General features: G+C 48.3%; 5 protein-coding genes; 3 read left to right on the top strand and 2 right to left on the bottom strand.

Annotated features, from left to right (window-relative positions):
• Positions 1 to 1848: 1848 nt before the first annotated feature.
• Positions 1849 to 5227, top strand: GSTUM_00008707001 (uncharacterized protein). XM_002840215.2 has 7 exons: positions 1849 to 2480; positions 2542 to 2596; positions 2654 to 2733; positions 2796 to 3329; positions 3392 to 3966; positions 4019 to 4353; positions 4417 to 5227. The coding sequence occupies exons 1-7, from the start codon at positions 1962 to 1964 to the stop codon at positions 4908 to 4910; spliced, it is 2592 nt and encodes an 863-aa protein (XP_002840261.1). The 5' UTR covers positions 1849 to 1961; the 3' UTR covers positions 4911 to 5227.
• A 3472-nt stretch (positions 5228 to 8699) lies between these two features.
• Positions 8700 to 11190, top strand: GSTUM_00008708001 (uncharacterized protein). XM_002840216.2 has 6 exons: positions 8700 to 9371; positions 9536 to 9591; positions 9657 to 9775; positions 9897 to 10596; positions 10661 to 10730; positions 10822 to 11190. Exons 1-6 carry the CDS (start codon positions 9349 to 9351, stop codon positions 10886 to 10888), a joined length of 1035 nt encoding a protein of 344 aa, XP_002840262.1. The 5' UTR covers positions 8700 to 9348; the 3' UTR covers positions 10889 to 11190.
• Positions 11191 to 12403: 1213 nt separating this feature from the next.
• GSTUM_00008710001 (uncharacterized protein) lies at positions 12404 to 14500 on the top strand. XM_002840217.2 has 7 exons: positions 12404 to 12597; positions 12711 to 12801; positions 12891 to 13055; positions 13119 to 13298; positions 13351 to 13441; positions 13495 to 14117; positions 14176 to 14500. The coding sequence occupies exons 1-7, from the start codon at positions 12506 to 12508 to the stop codon at positions 14305 to 14307; spliced, it is 1374 nt and encodes a 457-aa protein (XP_002840263.1). The 5' UTR covers positions 12404 to 12505; the 3' UTR covers positions 14308 to 14500.
• A 52-nt stretch (positions 14501 to 14552) lies between these two features.
• Positions 14553 to 16006, bottom strand: GSTUM_00008711001 (uncharacterized protein). XM_002840218.2 has 4 exons: positions 15856 to 16006; positions 15129 to 15737; positions 15007 to 15049; positions 14553 to 14927 (listed from the first exon to the last, which is right to left on the bottom strand). The coding sequence occupies exons 2-4, from the start codon at positions 15462 to 15464 to the stop codon at positions 14623 to 14625; spliced, it is 684 nt and encodes a 227-aa protein (XP_002840264.1). The 5' UTR covers positions 15465 to 15737; positions 15856 to 16006; the 3' UTR covers positions 14553 to 14622.
• Positions 16007 to 16227: 221 nt separating this feature from the next.
• GSTUM_00008712001 (uncharacterized protein) lies at positions 16228 to 20556 on the bottom strand. XM_002840219.2 has 7 exons: positions 20160 to 20556; positions 19906 to 20054; positions 19756 to 19849; positions 19468 to 19696; positions 18513 to 19416; positions 17039 to 18455; positions 16228 to 16986 (listed from the first exon to the last, which is right to left on the bottom strand). The coding sequence occupies exons 1-7, from the start codon at positions 20341 to 20343 to the stop codon at positions 16907 to 16909; spliced, it is 3057 nt and encodes a 1018-aa protein (XP_002840265.1). The 5' UTR covers positions 20344 to 20556; the 3' UTR covers positions 16228 to 16906.
• Between the last annotated feature and the right edge of the window lie 992 nt (positions 20557 to 21548).

Here is a 21548-nt window from a genome sequence, read left to right on the forward strand (position 1 = left end):
CCAATGGCCAGGCCTCACCTGTGAAATCAAAAAAACGAATAAGTGCGCTGTATAGTTGACATAAACATATGTCTTGGGCATATAGCCCACGGTCGCAAGCAGGAGAAACCGAAAGGAAAGAGTGCCCGCTATAAGCAGGAGGTATTGGCAGAACAAGAGCCCCAAGCTGTCCGTCTGAGAGGGCCGAAGGGGCTGCCCGAAGCAGCAAAAGAGGGAGAGGTAGTAGGGTACCAGCCGACAGTACTAGGGTACCAGCCGATGCGACCGAAGAGAAAAAAGGGAGAAAGGGCCCAAGGCCCCAGTGCAGACCCAATCGAAACCAAACCTGCTGTATTACCGCGTCTCTCATGTAGCCCCTTGTTCTCCAAGAGATAGTGTCACTTAGTGGAAGGGATTCCACCGGCGGTAGAGAGGTGGAAGGGCGAGGTGAGGACGGCAACCAAACTAGAACCGAGTAACTAGGAGGATATGGTCAAATCTCACCTCGAGACAGACTCCAAAGTTACTAGCCGAGGCATTCCTCAATGGGGATCGTGCAAGTGGGGAGAAGGACGTCTACCACTGCCAGCGCCGTCCAGAAGCGAAGAGAGGAAGCCGACCGTGCCAAAGCTAAGCGAGCTCCTATTAGCAAGACAGGAGTACTGGGCGAGCCCAAATAACTCCCCCATCAAGCAGACAAGAGACAAGCGAGGCCAAAGCAGGAGGGTATGGAAGAGTTAACCGTGCCCCTAGGCAGGAACCATCGAGGGGGCAGAGGGGAGTTGGGGGGGCCCACAATAGTTGACGTGGTGTTGCCAAACTATGTGGGAGGAAAATAGAAGCGACAGAGCATGTACCGGGAATATATTTTACGCCCATTATTTTATCCATTCATTCAAAGGGTAGAACAAGAGACTGGATAAGAAGTATGAGCAGTAGATAATAATACTCCTGCCTATACCACATTAAAAGACTTGGAAACAGAAGAGCATAAAAAACTTATAATATGTTCTGTAAACTGGCCTGCACAATCTCATAAGCTTAATAAGATAGAACCACTGTGGGACTTTCTTAAAGATTCACTTGAGGAGTACCAGTTTCAAGGACAAAGTCAAAATACAAAAGAGCAGGTAAAGTAGGCTCCGATATATAAGTGGAGAAAGATTCCTATTGATTTAATTAATCGTTACTGTTTGGATCTTCCAACTAAGTTTAAACAAGTTATCAGAAATAAGGGTAATAATAACTTTCATGGTTAGCTTCATGATATCTTCTGTTTTCTTCCTTTGGTTTTTTCTTTCTTTCTTCCTTCCTCTTTCCTGTAACAGGGGAGACAGGTATCGTGTGTTGTGTATTTGGCTAGGAGAGTCTGCAGGAAATGTGTTTGTTGCAGTGCGCTGCTTTTGCTTATCTGACTTCACATGACGGATATATCTATCGGCCGCGCTTGTAATTGCACTTTGATCAATACGAGTACAGAACCTCGTTTTGCAATACCGAGGGAGCGGATACATTTTTCATCTGTTGAAGGCGGTGGCCCAAAGCTCCCCACCCCAGTATCGATGGAATATAATGGTTTTTGACCATTGCTGCCCTAACTCTATCGAATTGTTTCTTATTTGTGGGTACCGTATAGCAGATTATGATACCGTGATAATAAGTCGACCTATCCAGGTTGTCCCTCGAACACTTTGGTAGGGAGTGAGTGAACAAAGAATCGAGAAGGCCACACAACCCTGTAACTTATTTTGGGCCCTGTAGGAAGCACAGAAGTGTCGGCTCCAGCTAGCCAGGCTATCTTTCTTCTTCTTCCGAGGTCTATCGCCACAACCTTGCTTCCCCTGGAAACTCCCATAACCTCATGAATACCTCGACCTTCAAAGAAACAACCCACATATCATCACACCTTTCACCCTCCTCGGTAGTTCGCTCCGTTTCACTAGTAGTGAGCTCCCTCGGCTCACACTGATTTCCGCTTCGCGATGCGCTTCGGCTCGGCCCCTTTATGGTTGGCTGTACTGCAAATCATACCTTTCCCTACTGTCTCCGCTAAATCACCCCCCTTGTTACGGCCTCGAGACTATGACTCGCGAGATTACTACGCGCTGCACTTAACCCCGGATGTTTCGCCAAAAACCGTAGCACTGCAACTCGGCCTAACTCACGAAGGTGTCATTGGCGAACTCAGCGACCATCATCTATTTTCAACGCCAACCAGCAAGGAAGATGTTGTCGCCATTCATATCGATGGGCTCCGGCGAAAACGGCGGTCTGTGGGATCCGGGGGTATTGTGAAGCGGGATCTGTCTGATGGAATATTGTTCGCGGAAAAACAAAGGCCGAAGAAACTTGTGAAGCGGGTTCCTCCACCTGCCGCGCGGCGGGAGGCACAGGGGTTCGACCCCGCCGCTATTACAGGTAATACAGGAGTGGTGGAACTTCAGTCGATCATGCAACGTCTTGACATACGGGACCCCATATTCCACGAGCAATGGCATCTGGTAAGCTACTCCTTCAATGATTTGTTTTATCCCGTGGCTAATACACCGCCTGTTTGCTTAGTTCAACCCAATAGAACGTCATCACGACGTTAATGTTACTGGCTTATGGCTGGAAGGTTTGTTTATACATCCCTAATTCACATGTCTGGGGTTTCAATCTTATTTCTACACAGGTATAACTGGAGAGAATACGACTGTGGCTATAGTGGACGATGGCCTTGATATGGACAGTCAAGATCTAGCAGCAAACTATGTGGGTAACCTCCACTGAGGCCATTAGTATCAAGAGATCATAGTGCTTACGCCCTTCAAAAGTTTGCAGCAGGTTCCTACGACTTCAATGACCACGCCCCTCAGCCTAAACCGCGTCTATCCGACGACCGTCATGGTACTCGATGTGCTGGCGAGATTGCGGCTGTAAGGAACAACGTCTGTGGGGTGGGTGTTGCCTATGATGCGAAGGTGGCTGGGATACGGATGCTGTCAAAGCCTATATCAGATGCCGACGAGGCTATAGCCTTGAATTATGCCTATCACGAGAACCAGATTTATTCTTGCAGCTGGGGACCACCAGATGACGGCCAGGCTATGGACGCTCCGGGAATTCTCATCAAACGGGCCATGGTTAAAGGAGTTCAAGAGGGCCGAAATGGAAAGGGTTCAATATTTGTTTTCGCCTCTGGAAATGGGGCAACGTATGAAGACAACTGCAATTTTGATGGTTACACGAATAGTATCTACAGCATAACAATCGGAGCTATTGATAGAAATGGCAATCATCCATACTACTCCGAACAGTGTTCAGCCAATATGGCTGTTACATATAGCAGTGGCAGCGGGGATGCTATTGTATGTGCAATTCCTGGGTTTAGTGCAAGAGATGAGACTAACATATGATGGCTACCTCCTAGCACACCACCGATATAGGACCGAACCAATGTTTCAATGGCCATGGCGGAACCTCCGCGGCTGCTCCATTGGCTGCAGGAATCTTTGCTTTAGTGCTGTCGGTGCGGCCTGGCCTTACATGGCGTGACATGCAGTATCTTGCTCTCGAGACGGCGGTCCCCATCAATGAAGAAGACCCGGACTGGAAGCAAACGGCAATTGGCAAAATGTTCAATCACAAGTATGGTTATGGGAAAGTTGATGCATGGGCAATTGTTCATGCTGCCAAAGATCATAAACTCGTGAAACCCCAAGCGTGGTACAACTCACCTATTGTCATTGTCAACGCAGCCATTCCAGAGGGCACTCAAGGGCTCCAGACTCAGATCAAGGTCACTGCGGAGGAGGCAAGAAATGCGAACCTCGGCCGACTAGAGCATGTAACCGTCACCATGAATGCTGCCCATAGCCAGAGAGGCGATATGAGTGTAGACCTGATCTCGCCAAAGGGCATCGTTAGCCACATCGCAACAACCAGAAAACCGGATACTAGCAAAAACGGATACAAAGACTGGACATTTATGAGTGTTAAACACTGGTACGACTCTCCCGTTATATATATCTGCTCAAACGAGCTAATTTAGGCATAGGGGGGAGGAAGCAACGGGTACATGGACAATTATTATAAAAGACACAGTTGTTAACGGACAGACCGGATCTCTTACCGATTGGAGCCTTACACTCTGGGGTGAGGCCATTGATGCGGATAAAGCTAAACCTTTACCACTCCCGGGTGGTGACGGAGATAAAAACCTGGGTACTGATCCCATTCACACCACTACCGCTCAGGCCTCAACAACCGAGTTGCCAAGTATGACTTCGACAGCAAATCCTTCAAAGGTGACGGAAAATCCTTCCGACCACGCTGATCGACCTGTCAACGAGAAACCAGGCAGTGCGGCCACCTCTACCCAACTAGGAACTGGTGAGTTAGCCTGCGATTTATCCTTTTGTTCTGTTGGGTAAATGATAACTGACCATTTGAAAGGGACAACCACCGGAACCACAACTGCTACTCCCACATCAACAGCTGCACCGGGGGGTCCGGAAGCAGAAGCCGAAGAATCAAATTTCCTTCCTTCCTTCTTCCCCACCTTCGGCGTGTCAGCCAAGACTCAGGTTTGGATCTACGGGGCATTTGTGGTGATAATTCTATTCGTCGGAGTTCTTGCTACCTACCTCTCCATCCAAAAGAAGAGAGCCAAAAAACAGGGGATGGATTACGAGTTTGAGGCTCTCAATAACGAGGATGACTTGGAGAGTGGTGCAGCAGGGGCTGGCGGAAAAGCTTCTGCGGGTGGCAGACGAAAGGCTAGGGATCTATATGATGCATTTGGAGCTTCGGACGATGAGGAGGACATTTTAAGTGAGAAAGAGTACGATGACGATGAAGGGTCTTACGATGACGACGAAGCTCTGGGGATTGATGAGGGTCCGAGAGTAGGGGATAGAGCTAAACTCCTTGGTAGAGATAACTATTAATTACACGAAGGTATTTGTGTCGGTGTTATTAGTGTTTGTGTTTTTTTGGATTTTTGCACCTATTCTGTTTCTGCGAACACTTACCATGTATGTCTATGAGTTGGACTCGTTTGTTTACTACCGGGCTGTTTTCACTTTCCCTGGCTTAAAAATCTGTTTCTCTACTAAAATTCCCGGTTGAAGAGGATCCCTTTAGGAAGAGATCTTGGCGGAACATTACGGGTGCGGCGGGTGAGCCGAAGAATTATACAAGAAAATTCAGCTAGAAAACATGATATCTATGCGAATACCGATAGAGCATAGAGCATTGGACGGAAGAGCATCAGTGTTGACCGATACCCGTAAGCCAAAGGAGTGGCAAAGGCTTGATTGTACTGTACTCGTACGAGCATGATACAGTATGATACTGCAAAACCTACCGAAACGTCCCTCTGAGAAAGAAGGGGAAAAGAAAAGGGATCCACAACGATACGCACAAAGGGCACTTGCTATCACTCCCGGCTGCTAGAGTGCTCGTAATAAGCCCGGAGCGAGAGGGAACACGTAGGTAGTTACCGGCTATCAATATACGAGTAATACCTGTACGAGTACATTTGCTACCACTCCTCCCTCTTCGCTTAGGACCTGTTTGGATGTTTAGAGATTGAAATATATGAGATTCGGGATCCATGGATTGCAGAACAGAACCCGGTGTTTTATTTTGTTGGTGGCTAATCAAAAATATATATACACAGTGAAACCTCTGCTAACTCCACCCTCCGATATATCCAGGGCTCCAATATTTCTTGTAGGGAGACGGGTCTTGTTCTATGAGCTTTCCCCCTCTAACCTCTAGGGTTCTATTAGTTCCTCTTTCTAAGCTGTAAATGTTCCTAAATTCCAGGTTTTGTTAATGTAAAAAAAAAAAACTCCCCATCATATACCTCAATCAACATGATAGGGGTTGATTGTGTGTGTGTATTTTTAGGACAGAATCAGATCCATAAACTGGGCGAAATACATTGTTCTTCCATACGAGCAAGTTGGAAAATAAGGTCTGCACCTATCATGAATTATCACTCATTTTCTTTTTGGGCACCCCCTCTTCCGCCAAGCATATTCCCTACTTTCCACCCCCCTGTTACTTCCATGAGATCAAGTCTCCCGGGGAGCTGGAGATAACGGAGGTTTCACTGTATATCGTTGGTGGAAATTTTTGGGATGTGCTGGGTACAATTGAAGACTTAGATTAAGGTAAAAAGTATGATACAAGTGTGCTTGCAGTGCCGCTCCGGGTCAGAGGTTCAATCAAATTCATTACCCTGGCACCACCGAACCGGCGGTATACAGAGGTGAAAGGAAACATAACACTGTGGAAATCAGAAACCCAGACCAGTTGCATTGCTGCTTAAGTACCCCCAGTGGCGAGAATTTGAGATTCTGAAGGGCTACCCAGGCTGTAAGCAATCAGCATGGAACTGGTCTAGAGTACTAAGCCTGGTTTCACGGTTCTTATCATACCTTACACTTGCCCAAGCATCCTCCTCCTGTTTGTAACATAAGATAATCTACCCACTCAGGGTTTCTCATGTCAACCAGAGCTTGTTTTTTTGCCGCTAATACTAATACTGACCAACTGCCTACTACTCGTACTCGTACCCCCATAGAATCCCGTTGATCCCTCCCCCCCTTCCCTCACGACCGTGAGTACGATCCCAGGAAAAAAAAGGGGGGAAATCTTAAACCCGAGCTATGTATCGCCCGCCACCTTTGGGTCTTGCATACCCCCCCAACTCACCCTTATAACTCGGGCCGGGAGTTGATTCTTTTGAAACATCTTTCTGTATGCTAAACCGCCAGCCTACTTTGTATCAAAGTATAGAGAGGAAGCTATGATAAAGGATGCCGTTGGGAAAACCTTAGAAGTTCAAAGCTGAGCATTACCTATATGCAGGAATTGTGTGGGTTGGGGAGTTCCCCCATCACCGCAGCTATGCCAAGTTTTCCGGATACTTTTGGAATGGGCAAGTAAGGTACAGTACTTCCACATGCAGTATATATACTAATCTCAATCATTTCCTCCCGGGGCCCAGTGGTTCCCTGTTCGTTTTGTTCGTCTTACTCGAGTACCGTTAGTTTCTGTAGTGAGTTCAGTGTTGGGCTGCGAGGTCGGTTTGCCGACGGTAAGTGTTTTGCTATCATAGCCTAATTTATGATAGTAACCCTGTTCTGGCTGCTCCCCGCAGCACCATAACGCACCCCACATGTAACTTAAACAGCAGGGATTCTATTATGATATCAACAAAGCCCTTTTTGGCCGTCGCTGGTGGAAGGGCCTGGATCTCGCTGGGTATTATTTACTTTGTAAGCAGGAACCAGCCATCAGAACACAGAAGTGTTTTTTCTTTTTTTCACCATAACCATTACCCTACCACCGAGAAGGAGAAAAAAGGAATTCAGAAACCCAACCAATCGTTTTTTTTGTGGTGTTTGGGTTGGAATGCTTACCCCTCGTCCATGAAAGTGATGGCATGCCCGCACGAAGTCTTTGTGTCGTTCATGGGCTAATGGTATTCGAGAGGGTTTTTCTCTTGGTAATCTCGGACGGTTCAGTAATTTTTTTTTTGTTTATCTTGTACTCGTACTGTGCTCGAGTAATTATCACGTCTTATGTTGCTGTTGTTGGTACTTTACTCTTTACCTTGCTTTCCGTTCCCAATCTCATTTTGGTTCTTGTCTCTCTGCTCGAGCACTGTGATGCAGGTAGGTGCCGATACTGTACTCGAGTACTCGGGGGTACAGTTGGAGTTACGGTAGTGGAGTGGACGACATGCAGTGGCTGCCGCTAATATGCCGGTACTGGAATTGATTCAAGTGTGATCATTGAACTGGTTACAGTACAGTGCATTGCTGATGTCCCCAGTTACCGTATTAAGTTGCTTGTAATACTGTAGCATTCTTTCCATGGTCTACATCAACACTAACTCAAGTATCATATCATAACTGCAAAGACAGAGGAGGACCGTAGGAAGAGGAGACGGTGGTATATATCAGAGATCCACTCGGTCCCCTCCTTTACAGCTCCGAAATCTAAGCCGTCACCCCCCCCCCCCAACACTCACGTCCCACGGAACGTAAATCCACCGTGGCAGCGCAGGGGGCGGTCTCGTCAAGTTGAGGCAGCAGCGAGCGAGTTGGTACTTATCATGGAATTACGATGTGCCGTACGCATCATTGTCAAGATCCGCCCGTAAATGACTCTTTCTCCAGTTCATTGATTATTGCTTCAAGCCTGTCTCATGAGTTGGTAACTGGTAATCGGATATTAGAAGTTAGGAGGGTAATAGCGCTAGGGTGCCTTTCAATTTAATAGACGGCGGATCCTAGCCTTTCCAGAGTCAAAAACGGACATATATTGTAAACGTAGACACTCTTGTGCTTTGCAAAACACTTGAGAGGCGGAAAAAACTGGGGAAAAAAAAAGATTCTAGTGTCTTGGTCTATAAGACACTTTCCAACGGCTTTGTGACGATCTCATATTCTGCTGGCTTTATCAGCAAAATGTGGTCTAGAGGCGTCCCGATCGCCAATGAATTACCCAAAGAGGGCTCTCCTTGGCTCCTGTTTTCTCCGTTTCTCAAGTGTTTTTGCGGAGAGCAATAGTATTATTATGCACGATACAAGTACCAACAGCCAGTTTATAACTGCTTTAAATTTGTATGTTTTTTTTTTGCATCTCTTTCTCCTTCTTTCCCCTTTCCTTCCTTGTCTCTCTTACGGGTATCCCTTGCCTCTTGTCCATACAGTATTTTCAAGCGTAACCCATCCATTCAGAGCCCCCTCAACCCAACAGATACAAGTACTCGTACAATTGGTCCAGTGGTCCAGTGGTGTACTACCGGTACCCCCATTCGCTCACCTTCTTCATCCCTCCCTACTTCCCTCGGCCGCTAGAAAGCCAGTCAGGACGCGAGGCAAGCATTCTACTCGTACTCGATTTGTCCTCCTAAGCTTTCTTCTTACGCCTCGCACGCCTTGCGTACGAGCACGACCGGACTTTAACTTACGCTATCATACCTTCACCCCCCAACAAACCCTACCTTACCCTTCCTCCTTCCCTTCTCCACCGCTGAGTCTCGATCCAGCCCATGACCTTCCATCACTCAGCATTTTTCCTCGCTTCTTCCTGAATTTGTTCTCTCTTCTTCTCCAGAGACTTTGGCCCTTATAATATAAGGGTTGGTCCGGTCCCTGACTACTTTCTAACCTTTCCCCTTCCATATTTCTTCTGTCGACCTTTAATCCATCAAAGTCATCCTCCTGCAACCCTTTCACCACGTTTTCCTCCCGCTTCACCAGATTTCGCTCATTGCCCTCGCTTGGCATCCCTCTCTTCGCTGCTGCTTCAATCAACAAAAAACATCAAGCTTCAAAAACAGTCCTTCAAACAAGCCGTGCCATGCACAGCAAAGTAGTCAGTAAGTTTTTTCTCTTCCCCCTCATTCCACTCATTATCTTACAGGTAGTTTCCGTCCATATGTGCTGACATTTTCCTTCCCTTCTTTATAGTTATTGGGTATGAATTGGCCGATTACCCCGCCATCATGAGATTAACCCCCCACTAATTTCATTACCCATCGATTCAGGTCCGGCCCAGCCGCCCATACCGCTGCGGTATATCTGGCTCGTGCAGAATTGAAACGTTCGTAGCCACTCGCACTTACTTGCAAGATATGGCGGCTGGCTGACATCGCACTCTTGATATAGCTATTATGTATGAGGGGATGCTTGCAAATGGAATTGCACCCGGTGGACAGTTGACGACAACTACTGACGTCGAAAATTATCCGGGCTTTCCTAAAGGCATTGGTGGCCAAGCGCTTATGGTAGGTTCTCACGCGTTGGTTTTGTTAGCATGGAGATTTCTTCCCCAGTCCATGCCCCTTTTTCTTTTCGGGCGTTTTTGTCTTCGACGATGTGACAACTAACTCAGATATATTTGGATAGGAGGCTATGAGAGAACAAAGTGAACGATTCGGAACCACAATAATCACGGAGACCGTTGCAAAAGTTGACCTGTCGAGACGACCATTCAGATATTGGCTTGAATACTGTGAGGAAGAAGATCCGAATACGGCCGATGCTTTGATTTTTGCTACTGGTGCCTCGGCCAGGAGATTGCACCTGCCCGGAGAAGACACATATTGGCAAAATGGCATTAGTGCTTGTGCTGTATGCGATGGTGCTGTGCCCATATTCAGGAATAAGCCATTGGCCGTTATCGGAGGAGGAGATTCAGCTGCTGAGGAGGCCATTTTCCTGACAAAGTATGGAAGCAAGGTCACCGTCCTTGTGCGAAAAGACAAACTGCGTGCTTCCAACATCATGGCCAAGAGACTCAGTGCTCATCCCAAGGTTGAGATACTCTACAACACGGTAGCGACCGAGACAAAGGGGGATGGCAAGCTCTTGCACTCACTTGCCATCAGAAATGTTGTTACTGGTGAAACTCGTGACCTCTCGGCAAACGGTTTGTTTTACGCTGTTGGGCATGAACCCGCTACCGCTCTTATCAGGGAACAGATGGATTGTGATGAGGACGGGTACATCATTACCAAGCCTGGAACCTCATACACTAGTGTTAAGGGTGTCTTCGCCGCTGGTGACGTTCAAGATAAGCGTTACAGACAGGCAATTACCAGTGCGGGTACGTATTCCAGTTGCATTAGATTTCATCTTTCATGTACCTCAGGCTGATCAATTCCGATAAGGATCCGGATGCATCGCGGCACTTGAGGCCGAACGGCTATTAGCAGAGGAGGAGGAAGCTCTAGAACCGATGTAAGGCCCCGGTTTCAGAATTATCTAGTTGTGTTTTGGAGTTTGGATTGTCCTAAGTTACTGATTCATAGAACTTTCGTCGTATCACTAGTGTCGAAACAAAAAAGAGTGAGGTTAACGGCATCGCCCCACAATACAAAACTAATCCTATGATTTAAGGTGGGCTGGGTAAAGTCGGCCTGCTTGTAATTCCCTGGTGTTTGTGCCTTAATTGGGTCTTTTAAGTTCTGGTGTGCCGCGACATGGCCAATAAAAAAATTTCCTACAGGTACATAGTTTCGTATTGATTTAGGACGACAGTGTTCCTCCGCATTTTCCATTGAGACAAGACCTGGGGTGGGTAATTTTTTTCCATATCTTTTTCGTGTATTCTTTGGCTCCTCGATTCTCTTTCCTTACGGTTGGGCTTCTTTCACATTTTTCTTCCCTTTCACGATTTAATATAAAGTTTTAGAACGTACTGTAGACGAAGATTGGGTTTATCATCGCGGATTGTGTCTTACACCTGTAACTAAATATCGAACTACCTTGCACACATTGCTATTAATGATACGCCACCGCATGCCCCTATCTATATTCTCCGCCCCTATCAAGTACCGGTACTCGAGTACTCGAGTACACTACCGCAACCACCTACCGCCACAGGTCGGAGTTAACTTACTGTAGTACTCCCGCTAATCTTTAAGTTGACTTTTTGGAGTGGCGTGCTTTTCCCGTCTAGTCCGGTCTAATCCTGGTCTGTCCGGTCTGATTTGTTATGCGCTGGGAGTTTCCGGGGTTGTTATATTCCCACGGCATAATACTCGAGTACAGTAAAGCAGTCAGTCGTGCAGTGGATACCCGCCTGGGGGAGTGAGTGCCGTGTGGCATGGTACCGGTATTAAGCTGACACCGGAGGGCGAGGGCGAGGACGGGGGCCACCGGGAGAGAGGGAGGGTTGTCATGTAGAGGTTGTACCACCTGAACCGACTGGATTAATGAGTGGTGGATGGTTCCCAGCAGGGTGCCAGTATGATACAGTATATGATACACGCAAGGTGATTGATTCTCCAAGTCCCATTTTTTCGAAAGTGAGTTTGTCGCATGCTGTTGATATCACTCGGTTTTTTGGTGCTTTAATTTTTCCTCCCGTTGGAGGGCTCCGAGGTGTTGTAGAATTCGGCATGATACGGGCTGGTGCGTCTGAGGTTCTTCCCTTCTACCTCTAGGACTCCTGTTTGGGGGGTGAGTTTTGGATTGATGGAATGATCGACGCTGCTGGTCTCACTCAGTTTCTGGCGCTGTGTTCGGTGAGATTCTTGGTTGATTGGCATCCTTTTGGTTTATAGGATGGGTGTGGTGTCTAGTTAACTTTGTGCAGTTTCGCGGATGCTCAGGAGGTTGTGTGAATGAATGGATACTCTGCTATGACTAAATTATTCCACGCACTAATCATGTTAATAACTACTGGTATCATAATAATAATAATATTATTATTTAAAAGAGAACACAGGAGGAAGTGAGTGACATCTCGTGCCGCATCTAATCAGATACGATAGGGCACCCTCATCCTCGCGTGTCACTAACTCCCGAACCTTGGCAACTCATGCAGCCCTTACACCTTCTTCCGCCGACTTTGCTTACCACACCATACTTCCTTTCCCGCCCAACCATCCACGACCAACCGCAACCAATCAGTCCCCATCACATCGCATCAATCCTTCAACGAGCCCAGGCGAAACAAAAAACACTCGAGGTCCGCAAAGATTCAGAGAAAGAAAAGGAGTAACTTCATCATGGACGCAAAGATTTTGAAGGGTACCAAGTTCCCACCGGAGTACTCCAAAAAGGTTGATATGGGGAAGGTGAATTTGGAGGTTATGAAGCAGTGAGTCCTCCTCTAATTATTCAATTATTGGTTTTTTTAACAAGTATTGGAAGGAGGGGTTGTAAGTTGCGATTTTGCTAATGTAAATGCTTTTTTTCTTCCCTTTTCCAAAGGTGGATTTCCGGCAAGGTCATAGAGATATTAGGGAATGAGGATGATGTCGTTATTGATTTTGTATATTCGCTTTTGGAGGAAGAGAGGATTGTTTGTTGGCCCTTTCTTGCTTACTTTCGCTTCCCCTGGACTTGCTGTCTTCGCAAAGGTAGCTAATGTGGTGGTGTTGGCGGTGATAGCCTGATCCGAAGAAGATACAGATCAACCTCACGGGATTCCTGGAGAAGGATACTCCTGCGTTCTGTAAGCAACTCTGGGGGCTTCTGTTAAGTGCTCAGTCGAATCCGCAGGGTGTGCCGATGGAGTTGTTGGAGAAGAAGAAGGAGGAGTTGCGTCGCGAAAAGGTACGGGTTTTTTTATCTTTCTCTGGCGTTATAGAGGTGGGATTGCTGATTATGATGGTATAGGCTGTGGTAGAGGAACGCACAGAGCAGCAACGTCGCAAGCGTGAGGAGGAGGAGGGGCGAGAACGCGAGATTGCTAACGTCCGTGAACGTGAACGGGATACCCGTCGTAGAGTCCCGCTATCGACGGCAGGAGCATCACCATCATCGAAGGATACCAGGGAGAGAGGAGGAGATAACTATGTAGCACGTTCCCGACCTCTCAGCCCCCGCCGTCGCTCCGCGGACAGGTCAGACCGAAGGGAAAGGCGCCCCCCACATCAACGGGGCGGGGGACGTCGTGGAGGAGGAGGTGGGGATAGGTTCAGAGGCGGAGAGACAGACACGTACATTCCGTCACGCAGAGGTTACAATCGACGTGATTTTGACAACGGTGAAGACAGGAGCTACAACAGATATGGTCGTTCCCGCTCGAGATCTCGGTCGCGGTCTCGTGGCGGACGGGACGAGTACCGTGCCAGACGCCCTTCCCCGCGCTACTCAAATTCCCCGGATACGCGCAGGAACAGTGAGCTGCAGCACCATTACCAGCGACACCGGTCCCACACTCCGGATTACGGCAGAGGAGGTCGGAGAAATCATAGGGATAGAAGACGGGGTAGCGTATCTTCCCGTGATCCTTCCTCGTCTAGGTCTTCCTATGCGTCTACTAAGTCTCCGTCGAGGTCTCCTCCCCCCAAGAGAGAGAGAGGAGGGAGTAGGAGGGAGCTTTCCGCTTCCAGAGATCGTGTGGATCGGAGAGAGAAGCGGTCTTCAAGAGGTTATGCTGAGGAGACAGATAGCTGGCGTCGCCGTCGTCACGAATCGGAGGAGCGGTCCGGGCGGGATGCCCGCGCATCCAAGAGAAGGCGATCGCGGTCTTCCGACAACGACGACAACAAGAATAACAAGAATCGTCGGGGTTCGCCCCCGCGCACCCGGGACAGACAAGCGAAGAGTTCTACCGCTACCGCCGCTGGCACTACCAGAGTAGTGGAGAAGGAGGTTGGGAAGGACAAGGAGGTGGGTGATAGCTCAATTATTGAAACTCCAGGTGCGAAATAATGACCCGAGGCATCAGTTGACGCCTCAGCAACGAGAAAACCAGCTACGTGAACAACTTCTCCGGGAGAAGATCAAGCGGTCGAGACAGAATAGTGGGAGTAATGGGAGTGGAAAGGGTGGTATTGAGGGGAAGGACCGAACCGACTGATTGATTTATTGATGAGTGTTTATAGAAGGATTCTGGGAAGCGAAAATGAAAAATTTCTGTTTTTTCTTTTCTTTTCTTTTCTTTTCTTTTCCTTTCTTTTCTTTCTTTTTACGCCGTGATCTTCTCTACTTCTTGATCAATCATGGGAAGTTTATACAAACTTACATATGCAAAACGCATTATTATTACACAATGTCGCGAACGCAGTAGTACCGTACCGGTTCATCATGATCAATCCAAACGTAGAAGAGCAAAGCGCCTATAAACTGACCACCACCTCAAACCAACAAAAAAAGCCAGACTCTCACTTCCCCATTAAACGGTTTGGTAATAACTCGGTGCCCCCGTCGTCAAATCCACCTCACTCAAGGTCAATGGCAACTGCAAGTGCGAAACACTGGCCAATATGCCGGGCAAACTCTGACGGCCCCTCTTCCGCTTGAGGTCGTCCATGATACCATGGGCGATAAGATCGAGCCCAGGACCCTCGGCGCCGGCCGGGAGGATGATATCCGAGATATGCTTTGTGGGGAGAATAGCCTGCTCAAAAGCGGGCTTACTCTTGCGAACGTACTCGTCAAGAATACGATCGAGGGATCGCGTTCCCGACTCACGTATCACTAAACCCCCCCACTCAACCCAAAATCAGCCAAACAATCATAACATCATACAAAAGGTAAGAGTTAGAGGAGGAAGAACCCTTCCGCGCAAGCCTAACGTCCGAATCGCAATCCACGAATATCTAATAATATTCCAACAATCAGCCACCACCCCCCCCCCTCAACGATGGTAAAATCGGGAACAAACAAAACAAAACAAACCTTCACACCAGCAACCTCCACCAACCGCGAACAGCAGAGCATGTACCGCCCCTCCGCAATGACCACGTCCACTTCCGCCTCCTCCACATCCCCGCGAACGATGCCTTCCAATTCCCCCGCCAACCGCTCAAGATCGTACCTCTTCGCCCCTTCCGCCGCCGTCCCCGTGCACGGCAGCAGTGGCGGGAGTGCGTAGTCGGCCATGTGCAGCGTCGATATCTTCAGTTCGCCGTTCAGGGATAGCAGGCGGGACTTTAGTCCCGCCTGGACGGCCTTTTTTCCAGCGGCTTCACCGCCGGTTATTGAGATTAGGATTGGACTTGTTGTTTGGGGCATTTGGATTGGAGGTTGTTGGGGGGCTTTGTACGGTGGTTATGATATCAGGAACAGTTGGAAAAGGTTAGTTAGTTGGGGGGGAGTTGACTGGCTCGGGTAGGGACGGTGTTTTGGTACTTTTGTTTTTGTTTTCCGCGCTGTGCCGTGCATATATAGCATATGTGGGGGATGCCATAGTTCGGCTTGGAAGCGGTGGAGTCGAGTTGGCTGAATGAATACCGGTATGATAGGTAGATTATCGGTGTTGGTCAAGCGTGTTTGCACTTATCATAACTGTGCTCTCTAGGTTATCGGTATGTGCTCTAAGGGTTCCATGCGTTGGTGAAAGTGGGGGCGATGGGGTTTGTGGGGGTTGCCATATGATTAGTATCATGGGTTTTTAACTCCTTACCGTACGGTACTTGGGACAAGGCCCCAACACTCTCCCCCATCGGTTATGATAACGTACCCCCTAACATGACATTCTGCATCTCCACGAGTTATACCTGCCCGGGTAACCTAACTGCCGGTAGTTGACGATTCCAGTCCGGTGAAGTGGTATGTAGATACGAATGTAGGATGCAGTAAGTAGATACATATGGAGCTCCTTGAGCGCGGTACGAGTAGACTATCAACCTAGGAAGCCTACTCGTACGGTAGGTTGGATACTATTGCCGGCGGGGCTATCGGTAAGTAGGGTGAGTAATGAATACCCCGTTACACTTAATGGTCCGGGCTCATGCAATTCAGTCACTCGGAACTCCGAACTTCAAAGCGTTCGTAATTGGCTATGCATTCTACTTGTCATTTAGGTGGGTATCAAGATAAATGGCTTTAGCTAGCTAGCTTATCCTCCGTGGTTCGACAAAGTCGACACAGAAAATTAACTATGGGGTGGCGGTTAGGAAAATAGGAAATGGTAAAAAGGTATTGCAGGCTTGGTTGTTTTAAAGTGGTATCATATCTCTCGATAAGAAAGTAGGCAGCAGTAGAAATGGGGAAAAGAATTTAGACAAAAAGAATTTAGACAAAAAAAAGAGTACAAGAAGCTAGCAGCAAATTTTTTAGTAGGTCAAGAAAAGCATTAGGAAAACACTATGCGAAATTCAACGAACGATTAAATCACGCCTTCAAAACTATGAATCGTGTATAGTGAAATAGGACGCTTGCCACAAAAAAAGGGGGGGGAAGAAAAAGAAAAAAGGAGACATGAAGGAAACGTAACGAGATTTAAGTGAGTGTGGACTGGGGTGTGGGATGAGCAGTCAGCCGAGTGAACGGTTATTATCGCTCAGCTTATGCATTCCGGAGTGGGAAAAAGGGAAAAAAGCATCGCTGATATATTCCAGCGTATCCGTGAGTGCTTGTAATTGGGGTGTGTGTATTAGAGCAACTTTGGCCACAAAGGATCGGATTATTATAGCAACGGCAAACATAGGCCAGAAAACCGTGCGATCTAGAAGTTAAACTCGAGTGGTAGTGTCAATGCTGCCGGTGAGCTCAGCAACACGTGCCTTGATTCTAGCAACCCTAGATTCGATTGCTGCAAATATTTAGTTGTAACACTTCAATATATTATGGCAATGAAAACTTACTCTCTTCACCACTTGTCTCTCCATCATCAATGCTGCCCCTTGCGTCGCTCCTTGTATATTCGTCAGATGCTTTTGGCACAACCTTTGCTCTCTCAGCAGCATTTTTCTTGATTTGAGCCCATCGATCCTGCACAGGAATAGCCTCCACAGGAGATGCGAGAGGGGCTGTTCCGTCCATCGACACAACATCATCAGTTTCCTTCTCCGGTGCGGCAGGGCCGGACTCGATTGGGGAGCCTGACTCGGAGGTCATCACAGAGTCATCAGGGACGAAAGCTGGCTGGTCGGTTAAAGGACCTTGATCAAACGAGGAGAACACTTGGGTTGCCGCGCGTTCTTCTTTTGAGCTGACCTGGGATGTTGATGGCTGATCACTGTCCTGGCGACGTAAATCAGCTTGCAGGGATAGCGACGGCTTCTCAATGACTAGTGGGGGAGGAGCATTCAACTGCGCAGCACCACCGCTGAAATCTATGGGAGCATTCTTCTTCCGGCCAACGGATAGTCTGCGGCTAGTATCTTGGGTAGGAACGCCCAAGCCCCCACTATTAGGTGGTTCAAGCTGGGATATTCTTCGACCCACTAGGCTAGTTGGGTCTGCCTTTTTGCTACTAAAGAGATTCTTGAAGCGTGAAGCCTTTGGCTTCTTGGACTTCTCTGGCGTCGGGTTGGCTGAAGGTTGTGATTTGGGACTGCTAGGGGTGGTTTGAGAACGACTGTCAAATGCAGGTGATGCGCGCCCATTCGAGCGGGGAGATGGCAATGTCATGGGCACGGACCTGGGGGCGGATGGAGTCCTAGGTGATGCCAATGCAACAGGAGCCTGTTTTGTGACTGGAGTTGGAGGTTGAGTCAATTGCTCTGGTTTTGGCCCAACAAGCTCTGGCTTGGGCCGCTCTTGTCTTTCCTGTCTTTCGGGTCTTTCCTCTGGTTCCTCATGTGGAGGGGGAGGGGGTAATGGTCTGTCGGTATCAACACGGCTCAGGTCCTTCCTTTCTGGCATTGGGAGCCCCTTCAGATAAGCTTCCCGGATAGCATCTTTATCATACTTGCTTGCCCATTTCATCGCGGGGGTAGCCTCTGAGAGGATCACCGGCTGCAAAGTGAAAACACTATTGGTCCTTGGATTAGGCATAGAGCCAACTTCTCTGGGTCTCAGATGACTGGGCTCTTGTTGAATTTGCTGTTGTCTCAACGCAGCCGCAGCTGTTTGAACCCTAGCCATCTGATCAGGCCTAATATTTATTCTACTGAACGGGCCTATAGAAGGATCAAATTGCTTTGGTTGCTCGATTGGAATATCGGCACGTCCAGCAGATTTCCGCCTGGTCAGCTTTCCTCTTCGAGACTTCTTCTTTTCCCTGGCCAAAAGATACGTTGCGTCCTCGAGCGCAGTGGCGGCACCTTTAACCTTTTCCTACATCAAATGTTAGACTATCCTTGCCAGGACCAGCGCAACTAAGGAGTGACAAACCTCAACGACAAGCCACCTTCCACCTTTAATCACTGTCTCGACAAGAGCACATCGCCCAAACACAGCCTTTCTAGCGGTGGATTCTTCACCGGCAAGACTAGATATCCAGACCCACCAGAATGCATCATCCACGGTTAATGGTGAAACGCTGGCCAATTCACCGGGGTCCAAATTATCCTCGGCGATTTTTCTGTTCGACTGAGAACTACGAACTCGAGATCCACTGTCAATCGGAGGCAAGATCTTGTCCGGCGGCAGGAGGAGTGGGGCAGGTTGGTTTGGACCTTGGTCACGATCTCCAAACCCTGCGGCCATAAAGTCAGCCCAGGAGGGTGTTGTTGGCCGAGCAATATCCATGGCAAGCTCCTGATGAGGGGTCGAGGGAATGGGCTGAGTTGAAGCTCGCCTTCGGGGAAATGTTTCGGAACCAGTCATTGACAACCCATCTTCATCAGCCGAACCCTCAGACTCCTCCAAAAGTCCGGAAAATCCCAAATCCTGGAACCTTGACCAAGACTGATCCTGAAGTCCGCTCCCGCTCTTAAATCCAGAGGAAGACTGGTTGGTAGATGATATACATTTTAGAACACGCTTACATTCTTCTGTCAAAGCCTGTATAGGGTCATCATAGCCCACAAGAGCCCGGAGAGCAAGATTACTCTCCCGGAATTGAAAGTTTCTTGCACGACGAAGAAGTGAAAATGGGGTTGGTGAAACAGTTTCAACGGTCATTACCACCCTAACGGTCTGCGACTGGAGCTGAACAGGGGTCGTAGGAGGATAGTCGACGGAGGCCACCAACGCCTTCAGGGAGATTGGCAAGACAGAAACACCCCTTGTTCCATCTGCCGGAGAGAGGGAGCGAAGATAGGCAAAGAAAAGATGCATCGTAGCATCGGCAGCCCTGGCCATAATGTCAATACTCTAGCGGCAGCTACAGATGGATCGAACAAACCTCGACCACGATGTGTATCCACCTTCGAAGCCCCATCCCATATCGCTATGCTCAAAGGCCCACCAACCCGCAAGCCTCGAGAGCTTCATACCGCCCAGTCCATTATGCTTTCCGTGTGCTGCGATGGCCGAGATTAAATCAAAAAAGTCAAAGATAATCTTGGAACGAGCTTCGGATTCAGCACTAATTGGTATGAAGGTCGCGAACGAGTCACGGGCCATGCCAGAACCTAGAAGTGGTTAGAATCATTTTAGATCCTAAGATAGGGCGACTGTGGAGCAGTCGTACCAATTTCTCCCTGACGAAATAGCTCATACAAATCCCAGGTTACCACGCCACCGGGTAACCTACTCCAACACCACTTCAGAGTGCTGCATAAAACCTAGATACCGGATGTCAGATAATGAAGCAAATATCAAAAGGGCGAGCCATCATTACCACAGGTTCAGTCAATCGTAACTCTTGCTGGAGGTGGGGCCCGCGAAGCGGCCCTGTTACCGGATCGAAGAAATTTCGGATAAAGGTTCTGGCGGCGCTGGCATCCGAGTTTGGTCGAAAAGGCAATAGCAGAAAAGGTGTTGACAGGCCTAAAACGAATTACCCATAAACAAAATGTGAGCAAAATTATCGATGCAATTGAAGTAGGAGTAATATTCGACTAAGGGATAAGAACTGAGTGGTGGCTGGTAGACCTCTTGACTTGATCTCCTGAGTGCATCCCCTCAACAGCTCCTGAACTTGCTCAGGAGTGACTTCTGTCCGTAACCACGCGTCCTGGTGTTTAACCTCTTGGGGCGGTGGAGGCGCGCTGGGTTCGATCTTCTTTGAAGATCCGGCGTGGTCCCGTTTAAAGACCTTATTCAGAAAGGTGGGCATTGGGATGTGTTGAGAAGGCACAGCTGGCTTTTTTTTTTTTCCTTCCCCTGACGCGACAAAAAAAAAGCTGCAGTCGGGTCTTAAGTGCGCTTATCTACGACGTGCGCAAGCGAGCGAGCGTGATGTAGGGGGTCTTGCAGGGCCCGGGGATGTTGATGGAAAAAGTACCAAAAAGGAGATGAGATGAGATGGGGTGAGTTCACTACTCAATAGCAGAAAAGGGCCAGACAAGAAAATCCAGAGCAAGAACAGAACGAAAGGAAAGGAAAGATCGAGGAATTTTGTGGACAGCCTGCTGTATCAGTATTCCTATTGCTGGCTTATCTTACTATAATACCACGTTCAAAGAGGGACAAGGGCTCGCAGGGGGTAGCGACGATGGGAGTCGTTGGAGAGTGGAAGAGGAGCAATCTGCCAACAAAGCAATGCACCAAAGAACCGACAACCACTAGTTGTGGGAGTAGCGAGACAGGTAGAGAACGACAGGCTCGACAGCATGAGGGAAGGGAAGAAAAAGTGCCAATAGCGATAGCAGAAAGAGAGGGGGAAGAGCCTTGGTTTCCCTGCTGTAAGCTACTAACCGTAAAGAAATAATCATCATAGGAATAGGAAAATTTTGCTGGAAAAAAAAAAAGTGAAAAATGGGGGAATGATCCGCAAATTGGATTTACGGGCGGTCCACGAGAACTCTTCTTCCGCTTTCTCTGGCTCCACGATCCCTATTGTTCACTCATCCGTCCACTCGAGCGGATTGGTAAAACAGAGCCGGCGTTCCTAACCCATGCCAAAACTGCGTCTCAACCAACCAAATCTTCTAAACAGAAACCGCCCTGATTGGTCTCACCAAATCTTGGCATAGAGACGGGTCAAGGTTACGGTACTCGTACTCGTACTGCAAGGTGGCTAGACTATCGCCCTGTTCTGTTCACGCCATTCTCTTGTCCTTTATCGTTTTGTTATTGTTTCTCTCTCTCTCTCTCTCTCTCTCTCTCTCCACTGGTGCCGGGACCGGTGCAGTATTATGTCTCTGCTCAATCGCGTGTGGTATGTGGTGCCGTTATTGATTTTTTTTGCATCCAACGCGCCCACTCGAAGGCTGAGAAGCGAATTTATTCGATCTCTCCTACCGGTATTACAGTAAATTTACATGCGGCTGTTGTTGGCCAACAAGCATCACCGAGCTTACCTTGGGAGTACCGCATGGT

Source organism: Tuber melanosporum (genome assembly GCF_000151645.1).
Source record: "Tuber melanosporum whole genome shotgun sequence assembly, scaffold_5, strain Mel28".
Taxonomy (NCBI): domain Eukaryota; kingdom Fungi; phylum Ascomycota; class Pezizomycetes; order Pezizales; family Tuberaceae; genus Tuber; species Tuber melanosporum.

Bases quoted from the DNA above. Each gene is read 5' to 3' on its own strand.
- GSTUM_00008707001 (XM_002840215.2), top strand. From the start codon at position 1,962: ATGCGCTTCGGCTCGGCCCCTTTATGGTTGGCTGTACTGCAAATCATA. The intron at 2,481-2,541 runs GTAAGCTACTCC...CTGTTTGCTTAG, and splicing joins TCCACGAGCAATGGCATCTG to TTCAACCCAATAGAACGTCA. The intron at 2,597-2,653 runs GTTTGTTTATAC...ATTTCTACACAG, and splicing joins TACTGGCTTATGGCTGGAAG to GTATAACTGGAGAGAATACG.
- GSTUM_00008708001 (XM_002840216.2), top strand. From the start codon at position 9,349: ATGCACAGCAAAGTAGTCAGTAA. The intron at 9,372-9,535 runs GTTTTTTCTCTT...CCATCGATTCAG, and splicing joins CACAGCAAAGTAGTCAGTAA to GTCCGGCCCAGCCGCCCATA. The intron at 10,731-10,821 runs GTAAGGCCCCGG...TCGTATCACTAG, and splicing joins GAGGAAGCTCTAGAACCGAT to TGTCGAAACAAAAAAGAGTG.
- GSTUM_00008710001 (XM_002840217.2), top strand. From the start codon at position 12,506: ATGGACGCAAAGATTTTGAAGGGTACCAAGTTCCCACCGGAGTACTCC. The intron at 12,802-12,890 runs GTTTGTTGGCCC...TGGCGGTGATAG, and splicing joins TTTTGGAGGAAGAGAGGATT to CCTGATCCGAAGAAGATACA. The intron at 13,056-13,118 runs GTACGGGTTTTT...ATGATGGTATAG, and splicing joins AGGAGTTGCGTCGCGAAAAG to GCTGTGGTAGAGGAACGCAC.
- GSTUM_00008711001 (XM_002840218.2), bottom strand. From the start codon at position 15,464: ATGCCCCAAACAACAAGTCCAATCCTAATCTCAATAACCGGCGGTGAA. The intron at 15,050-15,128 runs GTTTGTTTTGTT...GAATATTATTAG, and splicing joins TGGAGGTTGCTGGTGTGAAG to ATATTCGTGGATTGCGATTC. The intron at 14,928-15,006 runs GTTCTTCCTCCT...GGGGGGGTTTAG, and splicing joins CGTTAGGCTTGCGCGGAAGG to TGATACGTGAGTCGGGAACG.
- GSTUM_00008712001 (XM_002840219.2), bottom strand. From the start codon at position 20,343: ATGCCCACCTTTCTGAATAAGGTCTTTAAACGGGACCACGCCGGATCT. The intron at 20,055-20,159 runs GTCTACCAGCCA...AATTCGTTTTAG, and splicing joins TCAGGAGATCAAGTCAAGAG to GCCTGTCAACACCTTTTCTG. The intron at 19,850-19,905 runs GTAATGATGGCT...TCCGGTATCTAG, and splicing joins TACGATTGACTGAACCTGTG to GTTTTATGCAGCACTCTGAA.